We start from the raw sequence: 27,165 nt of genomic DNA, 5'->3' as shown, positions 1-27,165 counted from the left end.
AGAAAGGACTGGCAAGATATCTTCAGAGCACTAAACGAGAAAAATATGCAGCCAAGAATACTATATCCAGCTAGGCTATCACTGAAAATAGAAGGAGAGATAAAAAGCTTCCAGAACAAACAAAAACTAAAGGAATTTGCAAACACGAAACCAGCCCTCCAAGAAATATTGAGAGGGGTCCTCTAAGCAAAGAGAGAACCTAAAAGCAGCAAAGAGCAGAAACGAACACAGACAACAGACAGTTAACAGTCACCTTACATGTAATACAATGGCACTAAATTCATACCTTTCAATAGTTACCCTGAATGTAAATGGGCTCAATGCCCCAATCAAAAGACACAGGCTATCAGATTGGATTAAAAAACAAGACCCATCAATATGCTGTCTCCAAGAGACTCATTTTAGACCCAAAGACACCCCCAGATTGAGAGTGAGGGGGTGGAAAACCATTTACCATGCTAATGGACACCAAAAGAAAGCTGGGGTGGCAATCCTTATATCAGACAAACTAGATTTTAAAACAAAGACTGTAATAAGAGATGAGGAAGGACATTATATCCTACTTAAAGGGTCTATCCAACAAGAAGATCTAACAATTGTAAATATCTATGCCCCGAACGTGGGAGCAGCCAATTATATAAGGCAATTAATAACAAAAGCAAAGAAACACATTGACAACAATACAATAATAGTGGGGGACTTTAACACCCCCCTGACTGAAATGGACAGATGATCTAAGCAAAAGATCAACAAGGAAATAAAGACTTTAAATGACACACTGGACCAAATGGACTTCACAGACATATTCAGAACATTCCATCCCAAAGCAACGGAATACACATTCTTCTCTAGTGCCCATGGAACATTCTCCAGAATTGATCACATCCTAGGTCACAAATCAGGTCTCAATCGGTACCAAAAGATTGGGATCATTCCCTGCATATTTTCAGACCACAATGCTTTGAAACTAGAACTCAACCACAAGAGGAAAGTCGGAAAGAACTCAAATACATGGAGGCTAAAGAGCATCCTACTAAAGAATGAATGGGTCAACCAAGAAATTAAAGAAGAATTAAAAAAATTCATGGAAACCAATGAAAATGAAAACACAACTGTTCAAAATCTTTGGGATACAGCAAAGGCAGTCCTGAGAGGAAAGTATATAGCAATACAAGCCTTTCTCAAGAAACAAGAAAGGTCTCAAATACACAACCTAACCCTACACCTAAAGGAGCTGGAGAAAGAACAGCAAATAAAGCCTAAACCCAGCAGGAGAAGAGAAATCATAAAGATCAGAGCAGAAATCAATGAACTAGAAACCAAAAGAACAGTAGAACAGATCAACGAAACTAGGAGCTGGTTCTTTGAAAGAATTAACAAGATTGATAAGCCCCTGGCCAGACTGATCAAAAAGAAAAGAGAAATGACCCAAATCAACAAAATCATGAATGAAAGAGGAGAGATCACAACCAACACCAAAGAAATACAAACAATTATAAGAACATATTATGAGCAACTCTATGCCAGCAAATTAGAGAACCTGGAAGAAATGGGTGCATTCCTAGAGATGTATCAACTACCAAAATTGAACCAGGAAGAAATAGAAAACCTGAACAGACCTATAACCACTAAGGAAATTGAAACAGTCATCAAAAATCTCCCAAGAAACAAAAGCCCGGGGCCAGACGGCTTCCCGGGGGAATTCTATCAGACATTTCAAGAAGAATTAATACCTATTCTCCTGAAACTGTTCCAAAAAATAGAAATGGAAGGGAAACTTCCAAACTCATTTTATGAGGCCAGCATTACCTTGATCCCAAAACCAGACAAAGACCCCATCAAAAAAGAGAATTACAGACCAATATCCTTGATGAACATGGATGCAAAAATTCTCACCAAAATACTAGCCAATAGGATCCAACAGTACATTAAAAGGATTATTCACCACGACCAAGTGGGATTTATTCCTGGGCTGCAAGGCTGGTTCAACATCTGCAAATCAATCAACGTGATACAATACATTAACAAAAGAAAGAACAAGAATCATATGATCCTCTCAATAGATGCAGAAAAAGCATTTGACAAAGTACAACATCCTTTCTTGATCAAAACTCTGCAGAGTATAGGGATAGAGGGTACATACCTCAATATCATAAAAGCCATCTATGAAAAACCTACAGCGAGTATCATTCTCAATGGGGAAAGGCTGAGAGCCTTTCCCCTAAGGTCAGGAACGCGGCAGGGATGTCCACTCTCACCACTGCTATTCAACATAGTATTAGAAGTCCTAGCCACAGCAATCAGACAACAAAAAGAAATCAAAGGCATCCAAATCGGCAAAGAGGAAGTCAAACTCTCACTCTTTGCAGATGATATGATACTGTACGTGGAAAACCCAAAAGACTCCACCCCAAAACTGCTAGAACTCATACAGGAATTCAGTAAAGTAGCAGGATATAAAATCAATGCACAGAAATCAGTGGCATTCCTATACACCAACAACAAGACAGAAGAGAGACAAATCAAGGAGTCTATCCCATTTACAATTGCACCCAAAACCATTAGATACCTAGGAATAAATCTAACCAAAGAGGCAAAGGATCTGTACTCAGAAAACTATAAAATACTCATGAAAGAAATTGAAGAAGACACAAAGAAATGGAAAAACGTTCCATGCTCATGGATTGGGAGAATCAACATTGTGAAGATGTCAATGCTACCTAGAGCAATCTACACATTCAATGCAATCCCCATCAAAATACCATCCACTTTTTTCAAAGAAATGGAACAAATAATCCTAAAATTTGTATGGAACCAGAAGAGACCCCGAATAGCCAGAGGAATACTGAAAAAGAAAAGCAAAGCTGGCGGCATCACAATTCCGGACTTCCAGCTCTATTACAAAGCTGTCATCATCAAGACAGTATGGTACTGGCACAAAAACAGACGCATAGATCAATGGAACAGAATCGAGAGCCCAGAAATGGACCCTCAACTCTATGGTCAACTTATTTTTGACAAAGCAGGAAAGAATGTCCAATGGCAAAAAGACAGTCTCTTCAACAAATGGTGTTGGGAAAATTGGACAGCCACATGCAGAAGAATGAAACTGGACCATTTCCTTACACCACACACAAGAATAGACTCCAAATGGTTGAAAGACCTAAACGTGAGACAGGAGTCCATCCAAATCCTAAAGGAGAACACAGGTAGCAACCTTTTCGACCTTAGCCGCAGCAACTTCTTCCTAGAAACATCGCCAAAGGCATGGGAAGCCCGGGCAAAAATGAACTATTGGGATTTCATCAAGATAAAAAGCTTTTGCACAGCAAAAGAAACAGTCCACAAAACCAAAAGACAACCGACAGAATGGGAGAAAATATTTGCAAACGACATATCAGATAAAGGGCTAGTATCCAAAATCTATAAAGAACTTATCAAACTCAACACCCAAAGAACAAATAATCCAATCAGGAAATGGGCAGAAGACATGAACAGACATTTCTCCAAAGAAGACATCCAAATGGCCAACAGGCACATGAAAAAGTGCTCCACATCACTCGGCATCAGGGAAATCCAAATCAAAACCTCAATGAGATACCACCTCACACCCGTCAGAATGGCTAAAATTAACAAGTCAGGGAACGACAGATGTTGGCGGGGATGTGGAGAAAGGGGAACCCTCCTACACTGTTGGTGGGAGTGCAAGCTGGTGCAACCCCTCTGGAAAACAGTATGGAGGTTCCTCAAACAGTTGAAATTAGAGCTACCGTTCGATCCAGCAATTGCACTACTGGGTATTTACCCCAAAGATACAAATGTAGGGACCCGAAGGGGTACGTGTACCCCAATGTTTATAGCAGCAATGTCCACAATAGCCAAACTGTGGAAAGAGCCAAGATGCCCATCGACAGATGAATGGATAAAGAAGAGGTGGTATATATACACAATGGAATATTATGCAGCCATCAAAAGGAATGAGATCTTGCCATTTGCAACGACGTGGATGGAACTGGAGGGTGTTATGCTGAGTGAAATAAGTCAATCAGAGAAAGACATGTATCACATGACCTCACTGATATGAGGAATTCTTAATCTCAGGAAACAAACTGAGTGTTACTGGAGTGGTTGGGGCTGGGAGGGATGGGATGGCTGGGTGATAGACATTGGGGAGGGTATGTGCTACGGTGAGCGCTGTGAATTGTGCAAGACTGTTGAATCACAGATCTGTACCTCTGAAACAAATAACGCAACATATTTTAAGAAAAAAGGAAAAGAAGAAGATAACAGGAGAGGAAGAAAAGGGGAGTATGTCAGAGGGGGAGACGAACCATGAGAGATGATGGACTCTGAAAAACAAACTGAGGGTTCTAGAGGGTAGGGGGGAGGGGGGATGGGTTAGCCTGGTGATGGGTATTGAGGAGGGCACGTTTTGCATGGTGCACTGGGTGTTATGAACAAACAATGAATCATGGAACACTGCATCAAAAACTAATGATGTAATATATGGTGATTAACATAACAATAAAAAAATTAAAAAAAAAAAAGAGAAGTGGACTTTAAACACTGTACAGGAGTAAAATATACACCTTTAAGATGAAATTGCAGCATTCTTTTGGGGAAGGGGTGAGAAATAAAACTTTGGCTCTAAAAGTTTATTAGTAAAAATATTTTTAAAAAAAGAGTTAAAGGTGAAAGCAGATAATACATGGGATATGGAAGACAAGAGAGAAGACCCTCATAATTCCCCTGTCTAGAAGCTCATAAATCGTACCTGAGAACTGGACAGTAAGAGTTCATTTACTAAGTATGCATAGAAAGGACACAATGTGCGTGTCTCATACAGTATGCACCACTCAGCAGAACATTTACAAGGTCACCTATTATGATTCAGATTTTCTCAAGTGACTTGAATCTTGCACAGGAGTAGAACAATAGAACTCTAAATTCTCTTTTACCAGCTTACTTGCCAACCGTCCTGAGTCTCCTCTTTTCCAGTCACCTACACCTACTTTTAGCCATAAAGTGGCCATTATGGACAGACTTTCATTTTTGCTATTAATAGTGTAATTGTTCCAATTGTAGGAATTATCTATGTTGATACACTGTGAAGGATTTGGGAAGCAATTATGTTGCCAGAGTCTCTTTAACAAATGACTGTCACTGCTTACCATCCCAGCATCAACACTCAACTATAAAGCAAATTAGTGAGAATCAGCCTTACTCAGAAATGAGTTAGAATGACACGGATGGAAAAATATAGGAAGATTCTACTCCAATCAAGTAAATGCAGTCTTGACCAAAGCTACGTCCTCTATATTTCAGAACTATGTGAAAATGCTTTCAGAAGTATTACATCAGAACATAAGAGCTTTAAAAGAAAATTGATATGTTCTGAAACTTTGAACATGTTTATTTATGACCCAATCCCATTACATTTTAAAGGAAAAGTAAAATAATGGTGAAGGGAAATTTTGTATCAAGCATTCCCAGAATCACATAATTTTTGCCCAGTCTTCTGTAAATTGAATTAGCTACTCTGCTACAAAACAGGATGTTTTCCTTAAGTTTATCAAGCATATCTATTAAAAAAAAATTAGAAATCCTGTATAAAATAAGTGCTTAAAACTTTGTGTTGATAGGTGTATCAGTCTTCCTAGGCTGCTATAACAAAACTCTATAGACTGGGTGGCTTAAACAGAAAAATATATATCTCTCAAGTCTGGAGGCTGGAAAGTCCAAATCAAGCTGCCGGCCAATTCTGCTTCTGGTAAGATCTCTCTTTCTGACTTGCAGATGATTGCTTTCTTGCTATGTCCTCACATGGCAGAGAGAGGGAGAGAGCAAGCTCTCTGGTCTCTCCTTCTAAAGGTATTAACCTCATGATGAGGACCCCACCCTCATGACCTCATCTCTGCCTGATTACTTCCTGAAAGCTACATCTCCAAATGCTATCACGTTGGAGGTTCACACCTCCAGGGACACAGTTCAGTCCATAGCAATAACGAAGGGCCAGTGTCTTGAACAAAAAATCCCTATTCCACTGTACACAGCTGTAAGCTTGTGGATAATAGCTCTCTCAGAAAGCTGTGATGAACAGGTTAACGCCAGTCCCTAAAAGCCAGTTCAAACTTCCTGAATATCATTCAGGGCAATGCATTCTTTCATAAAACAGGTATTGAATACATGTCACATGTCGCCTCTTGCCTACATGGCGGTGGGCCCAGACTGTCAAGAGAAAAAAAGTATATAATAAATAGTTTTCACTTATTTCTTAGGGTAGGTAATATTCTATGGGTATACATGATTCAGATTTTAAGCATATTAGTAATACGTTAGTAATGTGTATATACAATAACCACTAAAGAATTAAGAAAAGATAAAAAGAGGTAACCACTGATATGGCATAGTGACAGAGGAAATGACCTTTAAATCTAGGATGACAAAAGCAGAAAGGCACAAAATAAAATCTGTACATGTAAGGAACAGTGCATTGAGCAGTTTGCCTGTAGTTCCTGTGAGTGAGTTGGAGGCAAAGGGCCATGCTCAGGAGGATTGGAGTACTGGAAGGGGGGCCAGGAGAGGAGGAGAGGGAGAAGGAATATTGTCGCAATAGGAAATTAGACACAATGAAGAATTTTAGCAAGGCTTTGGATACTGAGAATGGTATGGTCCAAAAAATCTTACACAGTGGTGTAAGAAATAAAGAAAGGAGAGCTATTTTAAAGAAGGAATTTGGCAACTTTAATACTAGAATCATTCTTAAATGTTATAGGGAAATTTTAGAGGGCCTTTGAAAAAGGCATCTTTCCTATGATATTGTCAGTAAAAGAAATGGAACTAACATGAAATTACTTTCACATTCTATTTAATTTTTAGGTGAATAAACACTTATATTGGCTTCATACTATTTGAGTCACTTGTATATAAACTTTTAATAGAACAGTAATTTCTGCTGTCTTTTCTCTCTGATCGCATGTCTACAGTTTGGATGGCATTTAAAAGGCTAACTTACAGCATATGAGTCAGTGACTAGATCATTGAAACCTGGCCATAATAGCTACAGCTAGACTTACCATTAGAGTTGTATTCAAAATTAAATGCATAGCTCATAGTAATAACAATTTGGGACAATTTACTTATTTTTTTCTCTCTGTCTGCCCTAAGGGGCAACATCAGTCACTACTTCTTAAAATGTATATGTATTATTCCAGTGTTTATTACTTTATGACACATTTATACCAAGAGTATGATGTAAATGTATCATGGGTTAGATGCTGAGTTTCATAAAATAACTTCAGAGTTTGCTCTTCAAACTCCCTGTTGATCTTCATGCTGTCTCCTGCCAAGTGTACTTCCTGAGAATTAGATGGATCTATGGTTAATAATTGCCAGGGTCCACCCTGCCTATCCAAACCCCCATTCCCCTCTATATCCTCGCCTGCCAAAGAATGTCCGTTATAATGTTGACCTGTCACTAAGATCTGATATCAGTCTCTTTATGTGGAAGCCAGTGTGATTCAGATGTGTTCTCAAATAGATTGCAAAAAAAGAAAAAAAGAAACTTTTAATAACATGCTTCATATGGCAGGGACCCTCCTGGTCCCAGAAGTACTCACCCTGCATCATCTGTTGTTTAAAAAGTTTATAAAAGGAAAGTCTAGGGGGGGAAAGAAAGTTCTAATTCTCCTTCTACCAAATTAAATCTAAATGATGTGGAATATAAGTAACTATAATTTATGCAGTTAGATTTTTGTGTGTGTGAGCAAATACGCTTAAACCTTGTGCTTAAATTAAGTGGCTTAATCTCTGTTGATGCCCTTGGCATCATTCCTTTACTTAAACTCTGGCCCACTTTGTTCTTTTTAAAAGATTGCAGTTTGGAAGCATTATCAAGGTTAGGCCCAGAATATCCGGGTTAACTTATCTCAGTCATTCACACGAATGTGTTGATTTTCAGAGATTATTATGCAATGAGAAGGAAAAGAATGAAAGTGGAAAAAGAATGAGGTGGGAAAGAGCCATGTTCAACATAACTCAAAGAGCAAAGGAACTCGCTTTAAAGAAATTTTGCAGAGACATGATTTTAAAACACTTTTTGGCTGATATGCATATTAGTTACCACCCAATATTTTTATACATTTACAATGCTGCTTTTTAGTTGCAAAGCTATTTTTTAAAAACGTCCAGAATTATTTCTAAACTTAAATGGTTCGCTCTAATTTCCTGTGAATATGAGCATCCAAGGTGATTTGGAGATTTGGGTTTGGTTTTATATCTCTGTGAGGGCCCTGTCATAAAATTATTATTAGCATGTGCTATTTTTGAAGTAGCTCATAAAGTAAGCTTGACACTCGGCTGTATCTAAGATGGTTCCTCAGTGATGCAGTTAGTTAGCCCTTCTCTGGTCCCTCGTCTGAGCTTCTCCACTGGGAGCTGATTATTACTTCCTCATAAGTCCTCATTCAAGGACTTTCACATATATTCACATATTATTAACATCAATGAGACTGGGGAATCATTGGTAACTATTTAGGATCAATAAAAAAAAAGTGCATTTCTTTCCATTCTGCCAGAGTTATATTCACAAGTTGTAATTAGAAAGTAATTTGGCAAACTTGTCAGTGAATATCTCTTCTACACGGAGAAAGCCTGGGATCATTACATCCACCTAGTAAACAACTGGAGCCCTCTTGCATTATTTATGGGTTGGGTCTTATTTCTAAGCACAATTAGGTCTCTTGGTAACTAGCTTTCACTCACATTAAGCTTTTTCTTTTTCATTTCTACATGATTCGTTCTCACTTTTGCCATTTTTTTCATTAACGCTATAGGAAAAAATCACTCCTCTAAGCATTCAGTCAGCTGAACACATACCCAGATGCTGTTGCTGAGAGGTAAACCATGTTAATATTACTCAACTTAATAAATAATGTCTCAGAGCTCCTTGAACTCTGTTTATATCTAATCCAGCAGCTTTCACTGCACTGGGGCATTGATCTTCTGTTTCCTGTAATGAACTTCTATGTGCACATTCTAGATCTAGTCATTTATTTCACTGATTATTCAAACGAAATGACATGGTCTTGCATGCTGAAGGATGATCTGCAGACCGAGAGAACTCCTTTTTCTTTTGTGCATCCTGAATAATAAGGTAGTTTCATTCCTCTTCAAGAAAATGAAGACGAGCAACAGCATTTGGAATTCTATTAGATTTACTTTAGGGTTGCATCGGTAATGGTCCATTTACATAGTCATATATGCATAACACAGATATCCGTGTCCTTTTAGCTCAAACCAATGTTATCTATTCCCTTTCATTCTAGCAACCTTGATTATTCTCCTCTTTAAAACATAGCTCAAAATTCAACCTACATGAAAACATTCTAAAATTGACTTTACTTATTCAACTAATTAATTTTTTTTATTTAAATTTATGGGAAGTTTCAGGGACGCCTGGGTGGCTCAGTTGGTTAAGCGACTGCCTTCGGCTCAGGTCATGATCCTGGAGTCCCGGGATCGAGTCCCACATCAGCCTCCCTGCTCAGCAGGGAGTCTGCTTCTCCCTCTGACCCTCCTTCTTCTCGTGTGCTCTCTCTCTCTCTCTCATCCTCTTTCAAATAAATAAATAAAATCTTTAAAAAAAAAAATAAATAAATAAATAAATTTATGGGAAGTTTCAAAGAGACCCCGAGATAGGAAGACTAATATAATGAGCCCTGGTAGTGTGGTCGTTTCCTCAGCTTCACGTCTTTAGCATGCTGCCTTTCTTGGTCATCTGCCACTCCTCACACACTTACAGAGATTTTGCTGGAATATTTTAAAGCAAGTCCCAGATAAAATGTATATCATCCATAAATACCTGATTGTTTTAAACGTAACAATAGTATTACTATAACACTAAACAAAATTAACAATAATTCTTCAATATCATCTATATTTACAACATGTCTAATTTCCCCCCATCATCTCAAAAATGTCCACAATTTATTTAAACCAGGGTTCATAAAGTTCTCGGCGTTGCATTTGGTTAGAGTATTTGTTGAGTCACTTTTAATCTAACAATTCTAGCTCCCTTTTCCAGAGCATTTACCTGTTGAAGAAACTCACTCTCTTACTTATCCTTCCATCATTCCCTCCATGTTGATGAGCTAAGTGTGCCTCGCCTAATTCAGATGTAACCCACAAGGCAGCCACATGGATGTCTCCCCAGACTTTGAGCCTGCTGGAATGACACTGAAATAAAAATTGCTGTGCCTCATATAAGTAAAATAAAATTATAAATAAACAGATACAATCACCATAAAGTTAAAGAATTTTACCTTAAAGTAATTATTTCGATATTTGCTGACCTCACTAAGAAGCTTTCAGGGTGAATGAAGCAGATGGGCAGCCTGGGTTTTGGCCCATCTTGTTCACAAGACTTCAGCCCAAAGGAGAACTTGCATAATCATCATACACCCTCCACCTGTAAATACAGATACGACTGTCTGGGTATATGTAGCTTTCTGGTGTGCTAGGAAACCATGCTTAGTATGATGCATCTTTTCTATGGTTAAAACCACCCTGTTTTCAGTATCTTAGAAATGACTTTTAAGGTTTATAAAGTTGAGAGACCAGATGGTTTCCTTTCCAAGCATTTATATTTTCCTCACCCTAATAGCAGGAAGTTCATTTCAGATTGCATTTCTGCACTTGAATTGTTGTGTTTCCTCTAAGTCAGAATAGAAACAAGTTGAGATGTATGATAAATTTTCAATATATTGTACAAATATTGCTGTTGTTACTTGTTTAGATAACATTACATGAGTAATTCATTCAAAGTACACTGTCTAAAATCTAAGATAAGGGCAGCGGAATGCTCCGTGGGTTTCTGAGAACAGATATGGGAAATTTACATTTTTCTTTCCCACTAATTGAAATACTTAAGGCATATAGGGAAAAGGGCTTCACATTTATACAAATAGTATAGATCTGCACAAAATAAACTAGCTTGTTTCTGGAATTGTGTTGGTGGTGGTTTTATTTTATCTTGGTTTTTTGGTGTCACTTAATGTGATGAGAGAGCAATTCTAAAATAAAATTTGTAGGAGAACCTTAGAGAGCCTTAATGGAGAACCTAAGGCAATTTCATTTAGTTTCTCAAAAGATTTCTATTCACGTGTCTGTTTCAGAGAGTCAGATTGGATGAACAGATAAAAGTAGTCTTGTTTTAAGGAACCCAGATTTAGTTTTGTAATTTTCTTTTACTATAAACAATGTGATCCCCTTCACAGCCTAGAGTTCTGATATGGTCAAATCTCTTCTTTTCCAAATTAATCATTCTTCAGATTCCTACATATCCTGATAAATAAATCATCTAATGTCTCCCTCTTTGTCAGTCCTCCCTCTTGAGCTTCCTTGGGACAACTTTGTCCCCAAACTCTCAGAGGTTACTAAGTTTACAGTGTTGAAGGAATCAACTCTGCCTCCACGTGGCAGCAGATTGCAAAGTCACATCATTAGCATACCACTTCATGGGGAGTCCTCCAGTACCAATCCAGATCCATGGATAACGTTCTGCCAAACTACATGGATGCTCCTTTGGTTCACTGCTTGTGCAAGGCCCCTTGAGTTCCACTTTTAGAGCTCCCTTAGTTCATCTGCACATGCTCAGCATTGTTTCCCAACCTTGGCACAGTGCCAGGGTGATGGAGCACCAAGGCACTGGAATGAATCCAAGAATCTTCCACTTTAACAGTATTCCACGTGTTTCTGATGCAAGTGGAAATACATCACCTGCTAGAGCGGTGGTCTTGATCCACTGCTTCATACTTGAATCACCAAGGAAGTTTTAAAAACATGCTAATGCCCAGGACCCTGTCCTCCACCAATAAATCAGAATGTTAGAGTTTGGCAAGAGTATGGACAGCTCTCAAAAGTTATCTGGGTGATTGTAATCCACAGCCTGATTTGAGAACCGCGACTAGATAAACACAGAGCAGCAGACAACTCCTCTCCCGAGTGGTGAGAGTCTCTTCGGGGCCCTCGTTGCTGTCTCCTGTCACAGAACTTTCATAACCGCCACCACTATTCATTCTACTGGGTTTTCATATAACTAAAATTCAGGGGCCCCTGTGTCCTCTTCATACAAATTGGCCCTTTCAGTGTTGTGCACATTAAATGAAGAGGTATCTTTAGCTAAAAACTAGATGAATACTGACCTACATTTGCACAGTTAGGTAACTTTTCCTGCATCAGTTGTGACAAGTTGTATTCACCTACACAGAGAAAGTCTTCCCTTGTGAAAACTGTTACATCCTTTTAGACAGCCCATCACACAGCCCTACTACTAGATGTAAAGTTTTACTATACAGATCTGGAGAGTGTTGTCTAACCTGGGACCCTAGGTGCCCTAACTATAACTTAGGATCAAAATGTCAGGCTCCTTCACCTTAGTTTCATGATGAATAGAATCCTGAGCAGGAAAGAGATCAAGTTCCAGCCTAGGCCATAAACCTGAAAGGGCCACCTAAATCAGTCTGACTGGGGCCAGGTAAGCTAGTTCAAGGAAGACACTTTTAAGACCAAGGAAGACATTTTTAGGACCAAGGTCTAAATGTTTCATCTTCTTCCTCAATCAGAGAATAAATTATTTTTAAAACCATGGGAAAAAAATGACAGAGAGAAAGGGGACTTTAAAACATCACTTGCTCTTTTTCTTTGAGTCTTGATACCTTAAAGCAATTTTATGACTATGTTCAATAAGCAATAAAAATATGACATGAGTTTTAAAAATCCAGTAGAACAATATCTTGGGGGAAATCATATGTATGAATTAAAATTATTTGACCACTTCTTAGAGCCCATATGTAATTGTGGAAATGTCAATCATGATATGATAAAGATTGCTAGAAGTTTTTGTTTTTATTTTTAAATTCATGGTTGATATTTGTGCATGTGAAGAACTTGTAGACAGAGCTGAATGGGCGACTTTGACATAGCCCCCTGCCCCCATTAACCACTCCAAAGCCATCCCAACAAACTTCCACTGTAGTAAAATAACATGCTTTCCATGCAAATGCAGCTACAAGATGGTTTCCATAAGCATCCCCTCCTCACCCAAACCTTCCAGTTTGCTGGCACTAAGACCCTTCTATATAGAAATCCTAGAGCAGCCAATGATATATAAACAATATTAGAGGTATGTGGTGTCTCCCAGCACCTCTATGGATAGTGTATGTTCAGCATAAACTATTATCAGAACCCATGTGCTGTCTCTTAAATAATTAATTTCTAAATAAGGACTTGAAATCCTTAATAGCATGTAATAAAAACTGCTAAATGCTGTGTCTGTGTGTGTCTGTGTGTGTGTGTGTGTGTGTGTGTGCATGCCTTTGCGCTTTTCTGTGTCACATAAACCACTGAGAGTTATCTTGTTATTTTAAAAAAACCTACAGGATCAATTTAATAACTAACTGTGATTATTAGAAACACTCCTCCCAGATTTCTGCTGCAAATAAGGAATTAAAAGGGGATTCCTCTGACTGCATAAGAAAATGTTAGGTTAATTCCGAAACTGTGGAATTATTATAGACATTCAAGTTTGTTTTAAACAGCTCTATATGCTTTTCCTTTAGCTATTACTTGTCGAAAGCAAGATGGAGGACCGGCTGGCATCCATGAATGCCTTTGGTATGCAGGCCCTATTCCAGCCCTCACCCAGGCCTGCCAGATCCCCTGCCAAGATGACTGTCAGTTTACCAGCTGGTCCAAGTTTTCATCGTGCAACGGAGACTGTGGTGCAGTTAGGACCAGAAAGCGCACTATTGTTGGTAAGAATAATTGGGATGTGAAAGCCAACACTGTCAACTTAGAAAACACATTAAAAGTTACACCAAGAGAGTTCTGACAATGTGTTTGGAAAACACATACACGTCTTACTGCTGCTGGTATACACCAGTGGATTCGTATTTGTATTTTAATGTAAGTTGTCCGTGACAGACATGCTATGTACTTTTAGTAGAAAGGAAGAGTAACGTTGAAAATTGAGCTGGCTCCCTATACAATAGGTAGTTTTTTTTGTTTTTTTGGTTTTTTTTTTGGTTTAAACATACACTTCTGGTGGATTGCCTACAGACTGTAAGGTGTTTGGAGAACAAAAGGGAAGGTTACCGCTCATTTTCTTAACCCATTCTCGCTGTCACAGCCTCAGATTATTCTTCATAGCTTAGAAGAGGAATATGACACGAATTTTGTATCTGAAAACTGTGTTTTAAAAGGCAGTCACAATGACAAAAGCAGGGATAAAATGAATGAGAACGGGAGCTATCATACCAAACTAAATCTAGTGCATTCAAAAGTATGGTCAATGGCAAAACGAAACCTAAAAAAAAAAAAAAATAGCCAGTAGACTATTCCGAATTTACAAGTTATAAAATGAACCACCTGTCATAATGAAGTCTGTTGAAAACTATATAAGGCACATTCTGAAAGTTAGAAATAAATACATGTAAAACATGCAATTAATTGTGTGTGATATAACTAATAGTATTATATGATATATAGCATAATGAATAGGTAATAGAAATGTGATTCAATTGAAATAATGACATATTATTTTCAAGCACATATTACTGTTCGTTTTTTATTTTAAATGGGAATTTATTTAGATTTATATACAGACCATTCCTAGTACTTTTTTCTGGCACTAAATATCTTCACTGTTAATATTACTTACTACACTAACCACCGAGTGTGTCAAAGTGATGACTCTTCAGAAATAATGAAAGATGGGTGCCTGGGTGGCTCAGTTGGTTAAGCGACTGCCTTCGGCTCAGGTCATGATTCTGGAGTCCCGGGATCGAGTCCCGCATTGGGCTCCCTGCTCAGCAGGGAGTCTGCTTCTCCCTCTGACCTTCCCCCCTCTCATGTGCTCTCTCTTTCTCATTCTCTCTCTCAAATAAATAGATAAATCTTAAAAAAAAAGAAAGAATGAAAGATGCAAAGTCATAATCAGAAAAGTAAATAGAGGGGTGCCTGGGTGGCTCAGTCATGAAGCATCTGCCTTCGGCTCAGGTCATGATCCCGGGGTCCTGGGATCAAGCCCTGCTCAGCAGGGAGTCTGCTTCTCCCTCTCCCACTCTCCTTGCTTGTGTTCCCTCTCTCTCATTCTCTGTCAAATAAATAAAATAAAATCTTTAAAAAAAAGTTAAAAAAGAAAAGTAAACATAAAAATCTCATTTTCTGAATTGTAATCCTCTATAACCATGCCATCTATTTGGAATTAACTAAAGCTGTGCAGTCCAGTACAGAGACTCTCTCTCTCCATTTCATATTTTTGCACATGTTATAAAGGAGAGATTTATGCAATTACCTTAAACTCCCCTAGTCAGTGAAAGCGTGTGATCATTGGAGAGTATTTTAATCATTCAAAGAGTATAATATTCACAACAGTGAAGACCTTTTGCAAATGGTGATTTTAAAATGAGAAAATAAGAAAAATTTCACTATTGCAAGGCACCCAGTACTAATAAGAGCCTCCAGAGAAAGCACTGTGGAGTGAGAAAATAGCATTCATTGTAAGCTACTGTTGTACCTGTAAAAAGGGAGAAAGGAAGTTTAGGAAAGGAGGAAAATTAGGGATGCTTGAAATGAATAATGATATTTTCCAACTTAAATTTCTCCACAGGAAAAAGTAAAAAGAAGGAAAAATGTAAAAATTCTCATTTGTACCCCCTGATTGAGACTCAGTACTGTCCTTGTGACAAGTATAATGCACAGCCTGTGGGGAACTGGTCAGACTGCATTTTACCAGAGGGGAAAGTGGAAGCATTGCTGGGAGTGAAAACACAAGGCGATACCAAGGAATGTGGTCAAGGATATCGTTACCAAGCCATGGCATGCTACGACCAAAATGGCAGGCTCGTGGAAACGTCCAGATGTAACAGCCATGGTAATCCAATTTTTCTTCAGTCTTATATGTTTGCTATCTTTGGGGGTGGAGGTTAAATGAACATGGATCAGAATGGAGGGAAATGAAGGTTTACAGATTGTGCTCTAAATGGAACATTTTGGGGGCACCATACAGGACATTTGGGGGCATTTGTCTTGTCCAGAAGTTGGCAACTAAGTCCCAAAGTTGGTGGCAAGAAAGCCTTACAGGTAGACAAAAATGGTACCAGAAACTTCCCTTGGTCCTGATCAAGGGTCCGTCGAATAGGCCCAACAGTGCCCCACAAGAGAGGGAGGAGGAGAGGAGATTTGAATTTAAGCTGAAAATAAAGTTAAAACGATAGTCTTCTAATAACCAAATTGGCAAGATTTGAAATATGCTTGAAATGTCATTTAAGTGGCAGCAAAGAAAGACTGAAAGTCGTAACTGGTGAAAAATCAAATATCTCTTGTTTATTCCTCATTGTGTTGAGATTAGCAAAAAAAAAAAAAAGGTGGGGGAAAAAGAAAAGAAAAAAAATGTACATACTCTTAGTTAACTGTGCCCATTTTAGTTTTCTAAACCAACCACAGTGATAATAATTAAATTGCCAGAAGTTTGTGAAGAGTGGCCATCTTTGATCAGAGTACGTTGTAAACTCTTTGGTTCTAAATCTTAATATGGTAGTCTGTAAGCAATATTTTCCATTTTTCTTTTATTTTAATACATCTGTCTTTTTGTATTGAACTGAGATTAGTTTACAGTAGGTCAGCCTGAATCATAGATGCCATAGCAGTTACCCTCCAACCTTGCCGAAATAGCTTCTGCTGTTGGAACAATGCTCCTCCAATTTTATTATACGGTTCAGAAAACAATATGAACTAATAGGACCATCTCTATTTATAAACCATCAAAGTACCATCAGTGACACATTTACTGGAATCTCTTAAACCTTCCCCCACAAAGAAGTTTCCAAAATTCATTTCCTTTTTTTCACCTTATCTCATAATTCCTCTTTTATCAAAGTCTAGTGAAAATAGCCCCAAAGACTCCATAATATTGAAACTCTAGATATAAGTATTTTTCAGGTTAATATATTCAGGTTACTGCATTCCTAACTTAAAGATAGTCAATGCATTTAGAACAATAACTACAAAAAAAAAGAATTTAATATTTATAATAGATGTGCTTTGAGAAACAGGTCTAAGGGTAACTGAATATTTTATTCTCTGTATCAATAACATCAGTGCTATAAATTAGAGACCAGGAAAAATATAACTGCACTTGCGATTCTGAGATGATATGATAATGTAAAAGATCATGATTAGTCATTAAAATGCAAAATTGAAGATCACCTTTAAAAATGTTCCTCCTGGAATGTAGCTTATAAGGATTTGCTCACATTTTATATTGTTATGCCTAGTGAATCACCAAGATAATCGGTTGTTTGTCACGTAACCTTTGAGTTTTCAGAATGACTTTTGTATATTATCACTTTTATCCTGATCTGTTAATTAGAGGCAGGGGGGTGTCAGCAAGCCACTTAACAGTCAATTTTATTTTTAGAAAAAAACCTTAAAAATATCCTGTGACTCTCATAAAGTTGTTAGATCACTTAACAAAAGTCAAAGTACAAAAATAATAAAAATTGAGCAAAGGTAGTAGACTTAATACCACAGCATTGTCAATTCAAAGTATGAAGAATGCAGTACTGTATTCTAGAACACAGAAAGCACAAAAGATAGATTCCTGATAGCACTGAACTTCATGGGGATTGTGGAAGGATCTAAGACCCTTAACTAAGTAAAGGGCTCCAGTTTAGTTCCTTGTGTCTGTCCAGCATCAATTCTTTCTCATTAAATCTAATCTACGGCAGATGTCCAAGGGGATATTTCAGTGTTTACTGAAACATTTATTCAAAGTGACATCCAAGGAAATTGAATCTCTGTTGCCTGATTTCTTTGGAAATTACTTCTTTGCTTATATATGTACTATCAGTTCTGATGGTGTTGGTGGATTACTCTAACTTTGGTGTTCTATGCGAGGCACACTCTAAATTTCAGTCTCTGTGACCACTGCCTTCTCTCAGCCAAACTGGCTTTCCAAATGGATGGTGGAAAAGCGGCTTTCACGAAAATGTCTCTTTCTGTTTTCAGTTTAAATATAGAATTGATCCCCACATGTATGCAGTGCAAAGACACTAATCCCCTGTTCGATAGTGGCCTTAGGGCTTTTCTATTTTATCCGTGCTGTCCATCTGTGGATCATAACAGTTTGACTTTCACCAGTTTAATTCTTTTATTTTAGGCCATTTCCCATGTGGTCACTATTATTTTAATAGCACAGGTCTGTTATGTCTGGCATTCTTTGTAGTAGTAAACTTTGTACTGAAAGATGATATACCTGTTAGCAGGCTCTGGTTCTTGAATCCAGTGACAGTAGAAACAAGGCTGGACCCAAAATTTAAAGGTACAGGCAAGGCTTTATTGGCGCAGCAGCTGCAGCCAAAAACAGACACAGTCTCAACAGAAGTGTCAGACTGGCTCTCAGAACAACAGCCAGGGGAAGTTTTAAAGGGGCTGAGGTGGGGAAGGAGTCCTGCTCACACACGGAAGGGCTGGGAATCCCAGGCAAGTGGGCACGCAGGTGTGGTTGACAAAACATGCTTCTTCATACATCAGATGTTTCATTTGCATGTTAAGTCTCCACCGCTGGGCATGTTTTCTAGCCCTGAAATGAGAGGAAAAGCTGATAAAAGATCAAATTTGGTGGCCATCCTATCTCAGATCAGTTTGAACCCATCTGGGCTTGCTCCTTGGTCCCTGTTTGATCTGCAAGAAAAACGACAACAGCCAGCATGGAACATCCCGGGTGCATAGGGGCTTGTTCCCAAGGTCCCTCACTGTCTCATACGTACTACACTCTGAAAATCAGATCTTAAAGTTTACCTCGGGAGTCACATAAATGGAATTGGCTATAAATCTTATTGATATATAAATATATTGGGGGGCATTTATCCTAAGAACATAAGACGATATATGTTTCTTTACTTTTGTTGTGAAATCTTAGATGGTGTCATTGTAGCAGCAGATTTTAAATCATTCAAAAACCAAATCACACATGTTCTCACTGCTAGAACACTCTAATATCTCAGTTGATTGGTTCATTAGAACCTTGAGTGACTACATAGTACCAGGTACTTCTCAAGTTAATTACTTAAAATTTTGCAGAACAAGAGGTAGAATTTCTAGAATTTTTTAAAATCATATATCATTTACTCTTTTTTTTTTTTAATTTTTTATTGTTATGTTAATCACCATATATTACATCATTAGTTTTTGATGCAGTGTTCCATGATTCATTGTTTGTTCATAACACCCAGTGCTCCATGCAGAACGTGCCCTCCTCAATACCCATCACCAGGCTAACCCATCCCCCCACCACCCTACCCTCTAGAACCCTCAGTTTGTTTTTCAGAGTCCATTATCTCTCATGGTTCGTCTCCCCCTCTGACATACTCCCCTTTTCTTCCTCTCCTGTTATCTTCTTCTTTTCCTTTTTTCTTAAAATATGTTGCGTTATTTGTTTCAGAGGTACAGATCTGTGATTCAACAGTCTTGCACAATTCACAGCGCTCACCGTAGCACATACCCTCCCCAATGTCTATCACCCAGCCATCCCATCCCTCCCAGCCCCAACCACTCCAGTAACACTCAGTTTGTTTCCTGAGATTAAGAATTCCTCATATCAGTGAGGTCATGTGATACATGTCTTTCTCTGATTGACTTATTTCACTCAGCATAACACCCTCCAGTTCCATCCACGTCGTTGCAAATGGCAAGATCTCATTCCTTTTGATGGCTGCATAATATTCCATTGTGTATATATACCACATCTTCTTCATCCATTCATCTGTCGATGGGCATCTTGGCTCTTTCCACAGTTTGGCTATTGTGGACATTGCTGCTATAAACATTGGGGTACATGTACCCCTTCGGGTCCCTACATTTGTATCTTTGTGGTAAATACCCAGTAGTGCAATTGCTGGATCGAACGGTAGCTCTAATTTCAACTGTTTGAGGAACCTCCATACTGTTTTCCAGAGGGGTTGCACCAGCTTGCATTCCCACCAACAGTGTAGGAGGGTTCCCCTTTCTCCACATCCCCGCCAACATCTGTCGTTCCCTGACTTGTTAATTTTAGCCATTCTGACGGGTGTGAGGTGGTATCTCATTGAGGTTTTGATTTGGATTTCCCTGATGCCGAGTGATGTGGAGCACTTTTTCATGTGCCTGTTGGCCATTTGGATGTCTTCTTTGGAGAAATGTCTGTTCATGTCTTCTGCCCATTTCCTGATTGGATTATTTGTTCTTTGGGTGTTGAGTTTGATAAGTTCTTTATAGATTTTGGATACTAGCCCTTTATCTGATATGTCGTTTGCAAATATTTTCTCCCATTCTGTCGGTTGTCTTTTGGTTTTGTGGACTGTTTCTTTTGCTGTGCAAAAGCTTTTTATCTTGATGAAATCCCAATAGTTCATTTTTGCCCGGGCTTCCCATGCCTTTGGCGATGTTTCTAGGAAGAAGTTGCTGCGGCTAAGGTCGAAAAGGTTGCTACCTGTGTTCTCCTTTAGGATTTGGATGGACTCCTGTCTCACGTTTAGGTCTTTCAACCATTTGGAGTCTATTCTTGTGTGTGGTGTAAGGAAATGGTCCAGTTTCATTCTTCTGCATGTGGCTGTCCAATTTTCCCAACACCATTTGTTGAAGAGACTGTCTTTTTGCCATTGGACATTCTTTCCTGCTTTGTCAAAGATAAGTTGACCATAGAGTTGAGGGTCCATTTCTGGGCTCTCGATTCTGTTCCATTGATCTATGCGTCTGTTTTTGTGCCAGTACCATACTGTCTTGATGATGACAGCTTTGTAATAGAGCTGGAAGTCCGGAATTGTGATGCCGCCAGCTTTGCTTTTCTTTTTCAGTATTCCTCTGGCTATTCGGGGTCTCTTCTGGTTCCATACAAATTTTAGGATTATTTGTTCCATTTCTTTGAAAAAAGTGGATGGTATTTTGATGGGGATTGCATTGAATGTGTAGATTGCTCTAGGTAGCATTGACATCTTCACAATGTTGATTCTCCCAATCCATGAGCATGGAACGTTTTTCCATTTCTTTGTGTCTTCTTCAATTTCTTTCATGAGTATTTTATAGTTTTCTGAGTACAGATCCTTTGCCTCTTTGGTTAGATTTATTCCTAGGTATCTAATGGTTTTGGGTGCAATTGTAAATGGGATAGACTCCTTGATTTGTCTCTCTTCTGTCTTGTTGTTGGTGTATAGGAATGCCACTGATTTCTGTGCATTGATTTTATATCCTGCTACTTTACTGAATTCCTGTATGAGTTCTAGCAGTTTTGGGGTGGAGTCTTTTGGGTTTTCCACGTACAGTATCATATCATCTGCAAAGAGTGAGAGTTTGATTTCCTCTTTGCCGATTTGGATGCCTTTGATTTCTTTTTGTTGTCTGATTGCTGTGGCTAGGACTTCTAATACTATGTTGAATAGCAGTGGTGAGAGTGGACACCCCTGCCGCGTTCCTGACCTTAGGGGAAAGGCTCTCAGCCTTTCCCCATTGAGAATGATACTCGCTGTAGGTTTTTCATAGATGGCTTTTATGATATTGAGGTATGTACCCTCTATCCCTATACTCTGCAGAGTTTTGATCAAGAAAGGATGTTGTACTTTGTCAAATGCTTTTTCTGCATCTATTGAGAGGATCATATGATTCTTGTTCTTTCTTTTGTTAATGTGTTGTATCACGTTGATTGATTTGCGGATGTTGAACCAGCCTTGCAGCCCAGGAATAAATCCCACTTGGTCATGGTGAATAATCCTTTTAATGTACTGTTGGATCCTATTGGCTAGTATTTTGGTGAGAATTTTTGCATCCATGTTCATCAAGGATATTGGTCTGTAATTCTCTTTTTTGATGGGGTCTTTGTCTGGTTTTGGGATCAAGGTAATGCTGGCCTCATAAAATGAGTTTGGAAGTTTCCCTTCCATTTCTATTTTTTGGAACAGTTTCAGGAGAATAGGTATTAATTCTTCTTTAAATGTCTGATAGAATTCCCCTGGGAAGCCATCTGGCCCCGGGCTTTTGTTTCTTGGGAGATTATTGATGACTGTTTCAATTTCCTTAGTGGTTATAGGTCTGTTCAGGTTTTCTATTTCTTCCTGGTTCAATTTTGGTAGTTGATACATCTCTAGGAATGCACCCATTTCTTCCAGGTTCTCTAATTTGCTGGCATAGAGTTGCTCATAATATGTTCTTATAATTGTTTGTATTTCTTTGGTGTTGGTTGTGATCTCTCCTCTTTCATTCATGATTTTGTTGATTTGGGTCATCTCTCTTTTCTTTTTGATCAGTCTGGCCAGGGGTTTATCAATCTTGTTAATTCTTTCAAAGAACCAGCTCCTAGTTTCGTTGATCTGTTCTACTGTTCTTTTGGTTTCTAGTTCATTGATTTCTCCTCTGATCTTTATGATTTCTCTTCTCCTGCTGGGTTTAGGCTTTATTTGCTGTTCTTTCTCCAGCTCCTTTAGGTGTAGGGTTAGGTTGTGTATTTGAGACCTTTCTTGTTTCTTGAGAAAGGCTTGTATTGCTATATACTTTCCTCTCAGGACTGCCTTTGCTGTATCCCAAAGATTTTGAACAGTTGTGTTTTCATTTTCATTGGTTTCCATGAATTTTTTTAATTCTTCTTTAATTTCTTGGTTGACCCATTCATTCTTTAGTAGGATGCTCTTTAGCCTCCATGTATTTGAGTTCTTTCCGACTTTCCTTTTGTGGTTGAGTTCTAGTTTCAAAGCACTGTGGTCTGAAAATATGCAGGGAATGATCCCAATCTTTTGGTACCGGTTGAGACCTGATTTGTGACCTAGGATGTGATCAATTCTGGAGAATGTTCCATGGGCACTAGAGAAGAATGTGTATTCCGTTGCTTTGGGATGGAATGTTCTGAATATGTCTGTGAAGTCCATTTGGTCCAGTGTGTCATTTAAAGTCTTTATTTCCTTGTTGATCTTTTGCTTAGATGATCTGTCCATTTCAGTCAGGGGGGTGTTAAAGTCCCCCACTATTATTGTATTGTTGTCAATGTGTTTCTTTGCCTTTGTTATTAATTGCCTTATATAATTGGCTGCTCCCATGTTCGGGGCATAGATATTTACAATTGTTAGATCTTCTTGTTGGATAGACCCTTTAAGTAGGATATAGTGTCCTTCCTCATCTCTTATTACAGTCTTTGTTTTAAAATCTAGTTTGTCTGATATAAGGATTGCCACCCCAGCTTTCTTTTGGTGTCCATTAGCATGGTAAATGGTTTTCCACCCCCTCACTCTCAATCTGGGGGTGTCTTTGGGTCTAAAATGAGTCTCTTGGAGACAGCATATTGATGGGTCTTGTTTTTTAATCCAATCTGATAGCCTGTGTCTTTTGATTGGGGCATTGAGCCCATTTACATTCAGGGTAACTAGTGAAAGGTATGAATTTAGTGCCATTGTATTACATGTAAGGTGACTGTTAACTGTCTGTTGTCTGTGTTCGTTTCTGCTCTTTGCTGCTTTTAGGTTCTCTCTTTGCTTAGAGGACCCCTCTCAATATTTCTTGGAGGGCTGGTTTCGTGTTTGCAAATTCCTTTAGTTTTTGTTTGTTCTGGAAGCTTTTTATCTCTCCTTCTATTTTCAGTGATAGCCTAGCTGGATATAGTATTCTTGGCTGCATATTTTTCTCGTTTAGTGCTCTGAAGATATCTTGCCAGTCCTTTCTGGCCTGCCACGTCTCTGTGGATAGGTCTGTTGCCAATCTAATGTTTCTACCATTGTAGGTTACATATCTCTTCTCCCGAGCTGCTTTCAGGATTTTCTCTTTGTCTCTGAGACTCGTAAGTTTTACTATTAGATGTCGGGGTGTTGACCTATTTTTATTGATTTTGAGAGGGGTTCTCTGTGCCTCCTGGATTTTAATGCCTGTTTCCTTCCTCACATTAGGGAAGTTTTCTGCTATAATTTGCTCCAATATACCTTCTGCCCCCCTCTCTCTCTCTTCTTCTTCTTCTGGGATCCCAATTATTCTAATGTTGTTTCGTCTTATCGTATCACTTATCTCTCGAATTCTGCCCTCGTGATCCTGTAGTTGTTTCTGTCTCTTTTTCTCAGCCTCTTTATTTTCCATCATTTGGTCTTCTATATCGCTGATTCTCTCTTCTGCCTCATTTATCCTAGCAGTTAGTGCCCCCATTTTGGATTGCACCTCATCAATAGCCTTTTTGATTTCGATTTGGTTAGATTTTAGTTCTTTTATTTCTCCAGAAAGGGTTTCTCTAATAACTTCCACGCTTTTTTCAAGCCCAGCTAGTATCTTTAAAGTCATGATTCTGAACTCTAGGTCCGACATCATACTAATGTCTGTATTGAGTAGGTCCCTGGCTGACGGTACTACCTCTTGTTCTTTTTGCTGAGGTGATTTCTTTCGTCTTGTCATTTTGTCCAGAGGAGAATAGATGAATGAGAGAACGAAATGCTAACAGGTTTACAACGTCCCCAGCAAATATACTGTATACAAATCAGAAAAGACCTGAAACCAGGGGAAAAGAAAGGGAAAGAAAGAAAAAAGAAAGAGAAAAAAGAGAAAAAAAAAGATAAAAACAAAAACAAAACAATACAAAAAAAGCAGAATATGATCAAATATGATCAGGCTAGTGCATAGATCAGTGCCACACACTAGATTTTGGGCGTATTTTGGTCTGTTAGAAAAAAGTGCCTCCTAAAATTTTAAAGGAAGAAAGACATATATGTACAAAATAAGGGTTGATACAATGAAGGGATGGAAGATGACTGTAAAGATGAAAATTATAAAAGGTTTTATAAAAGGACTTGGTAAGATAAGTTGTTTGAAAAAAGAAAGAAGATTTAAGAAAAGAAAAAAAAAAGGAAAAAGGGAGAGAATGTGATCAGGCAGGAGACTAGAACAAAGCCATACACTAGTGATTTAGGGTATATTTTGATCTGTTAGAAGAAACTGTACCTCAAAATTTTAAAGAGAGAACAACTTATATATATATGCCAAAAATAAGGGTAACTACTATGAAGGGATAAAATATGACTCTAAAAATGAAAAATGAAAAAATTTTTTTTTTTTTAAAAAGGGATTGATAAGATGTTGGTTAAAAAAAGGGAAAAATAAAAATAAAAAAAACAGTCAACAAAAATTAACTTTGATGAAATAATGAATCATGGTAAAAAAAAAAAAAAAAAAAAAAGCCATGAATCTATGTGCAGTATTCCCCTAGCGCTGGAGTTCTCCCGTTCTCCTTGATCCATCAACTTGGTCTTGGCTTGCTGGCTGTTCGTGCTGATCTTCTGGGGGAGGGGCCTGTTGCTGTGGTTTCCAAATGTCTTTGCCGGAGGCGGAATTGCCCCGCCCTTGTGGGTCCGGGCTAAGGAAGCTGCTCCGGTTTGCTCTCAGGAGCTTTTGTTCCCTGCAAGCTTTCCGTACAGCCTTGGAGGACCAGGGCAGAAATGGTGGCCTCCCAATCTCCACCCGGAGGAGCCGAGAACTCGGGACCCCGCTCCTCAGTGTGCCCCCAGAGAAAAGCAGTCACTCCCGTGTCCCCGGTCTCTGGCCGCACTCCGTGCTCACCCGGCCTGTGACCGAGCGTTGCTATCTCTGGCACCCGACCCCGCACAGAGTCTCCAAACCCAGCAGATCCCTGCAGTGCGTTCCCGCACCGCTCCTCCCCGGGAAGGAAGGGAAGTCTCCCCGGATCTGCCGCCTGCTGGGTCCCTGCTGGAGGAGCCGTGCCCCGACTGGGCCGCAGATCACAGTTTATGGCCACCCCGAGCTGAGAGCCCGCGACTCTGCTCCGTCTCTGCAGCCGGCTTCCCCGCTCCGATACCTGGGAGCTCTGGTGCACTCAGGCACCCCCGGTCTCTCTGTGACCCTGAGGGTCCTGAGACCACACTGTCCCGGGAGGATTCCACCCCCCGCTTAGCCACTGCAGCGACGTCCCTCCACGGAGCCAACTTCTAAAAGGTCCGATTTTGTGCTCCGCGGCTCTAGCACTTGCCAGAAGCGGCCGGCGGAGGCCCCTCCCCCGCCGTCTATCCTCCCGAATATCGCCTCGGATTCACTTCTCCGCACGTCCTACCTTCCAGAAAGTGGTCACTTTTCTGTTCAGAGAGTTGTTGCTACTCTCTTCTTCGGTCTCCTGTTGAGTTCGTAGGTGTTCAGAATGGTTTGATCCCTATTCAGCTGAATTCCTGAGACCAGACGAAATCTAGGTCTCCTACTCCTCCGCCATCTTCAGATCTTCACCATATCATTTACTCTTAATATTTTAGAGAATCTTAGAGAAAATCTAACACGCAAAATGCATGTATACATGATTTCCATTTAAATATAAGTGATAGAATTTTATCATGCTTCCCCTCAACCATACCCCTCTTTCCCAAACCCTTTTATCCTGCTCTACATTTTATATTTATAAAGCATGTGTCATTCTATAACCATACCATATAATTTACTTGTTATGTTTCTTTATGTTTTATCTCCTATACAAGAATTGTACAAGATTGAGGGAGGAATTGGACTATTTTATTCACTGATGTATCTCCAGCCCCTAGAACAAGTAGGTGCTCGATATTTGTAGAATGAAAGAATGAGTGAAGCTCTGGAGAGAATTTTTGTAGTTGTAGTTGATCCACAATCAGGCTTGGATTCTTTCTTTTTTCCAGACGCTATTCTTCCCTCTGTGTCCCATTTCTGGGAAATTACCAGACTGTTGAGAACAACTAAGATCTTTGGAATAAGGGCTACTCATGCCACATACTTTCTATATGTTATTCATCAAATATTTGTGCTTCTTTCTACTGACTAAATAGAAGAAATAATAGTCAAATACCTATTTCACTGAATTAGCCCAGTGATATCAATATTAAGTCTCTTTATTGCATTTAAAGCTTATTGTTCAGAATTACCTGATTGGACGACGTCTTAACCTCCTCGTTTATATAGTTGTGACAACTTATTTAACTCTTTATTTCTGCTCTTTTCCTTGAGAAGTAGAAACAACATTTCTATTTGAGTCACGTGAAAGTGATACTTGAATGTGAATTGGATAAAATGTAAAAATGCCAGGTGCTCAAGTCTTGAGCTCTAAGAGCTACATAATTCCTTCAGACACTTCTCTTCAAT

At 39.0% G+C, this 27,165-nt stretch overlaps 1 protein-coding gene across 6 annotated transcripts in view; it reads left to right on the top strand.

The window, feature by feature from the left end:
- THSD7A (thrombospondin type 1 domain containing 7A) overlaps positions 1 to 27,165 on the top strand; it is a 446,918-nt gene that overhangs the window by 363,807 nt on the left and 55,946 nt on the right. For all 6 annotated transcript variants that reach the window (XM_073898881.1, XM_073898883.1, XM_073898884.1 and 3 more), the window contains 2 exons: positions 13,620 to 13,814; positions 15,671 to 15,934. In XM_073898881.1, coding sequence (XP_073754982.1) covers positions 13,620 to 13,814; positions 15,671 to 15,934 — 459 coding nt within the window. The remainder of the gene's footprint in view (positions 1 to 13,619; positions 13,815 to 15,670; positions 15,935 to 27,165) is intronic.

This window comes from Callorhinus ursinus, unplaced genomic scaffold, assembly GCF_003265705.2.
Source record: "Callorhinus ursinus isolate GAN/ISIS: 27379988/994484 unplaced genomic scaffold, GSC_fseal_2.0 scaffold12, whole genome shotgun sequence".
In the NCBI taxonomy this organism is placed as follows: domain Eukaryota; kingdom Metazoa; phylum Chordata; class Mammalia; order Carnivora; family Otariidae; genus Callorhinus; species Callorhinus ursinus.
Note: the sequence above shows the minus strand (reverse complement) of the source record. Positions and strands in the feature narration are given on the sequence as shown.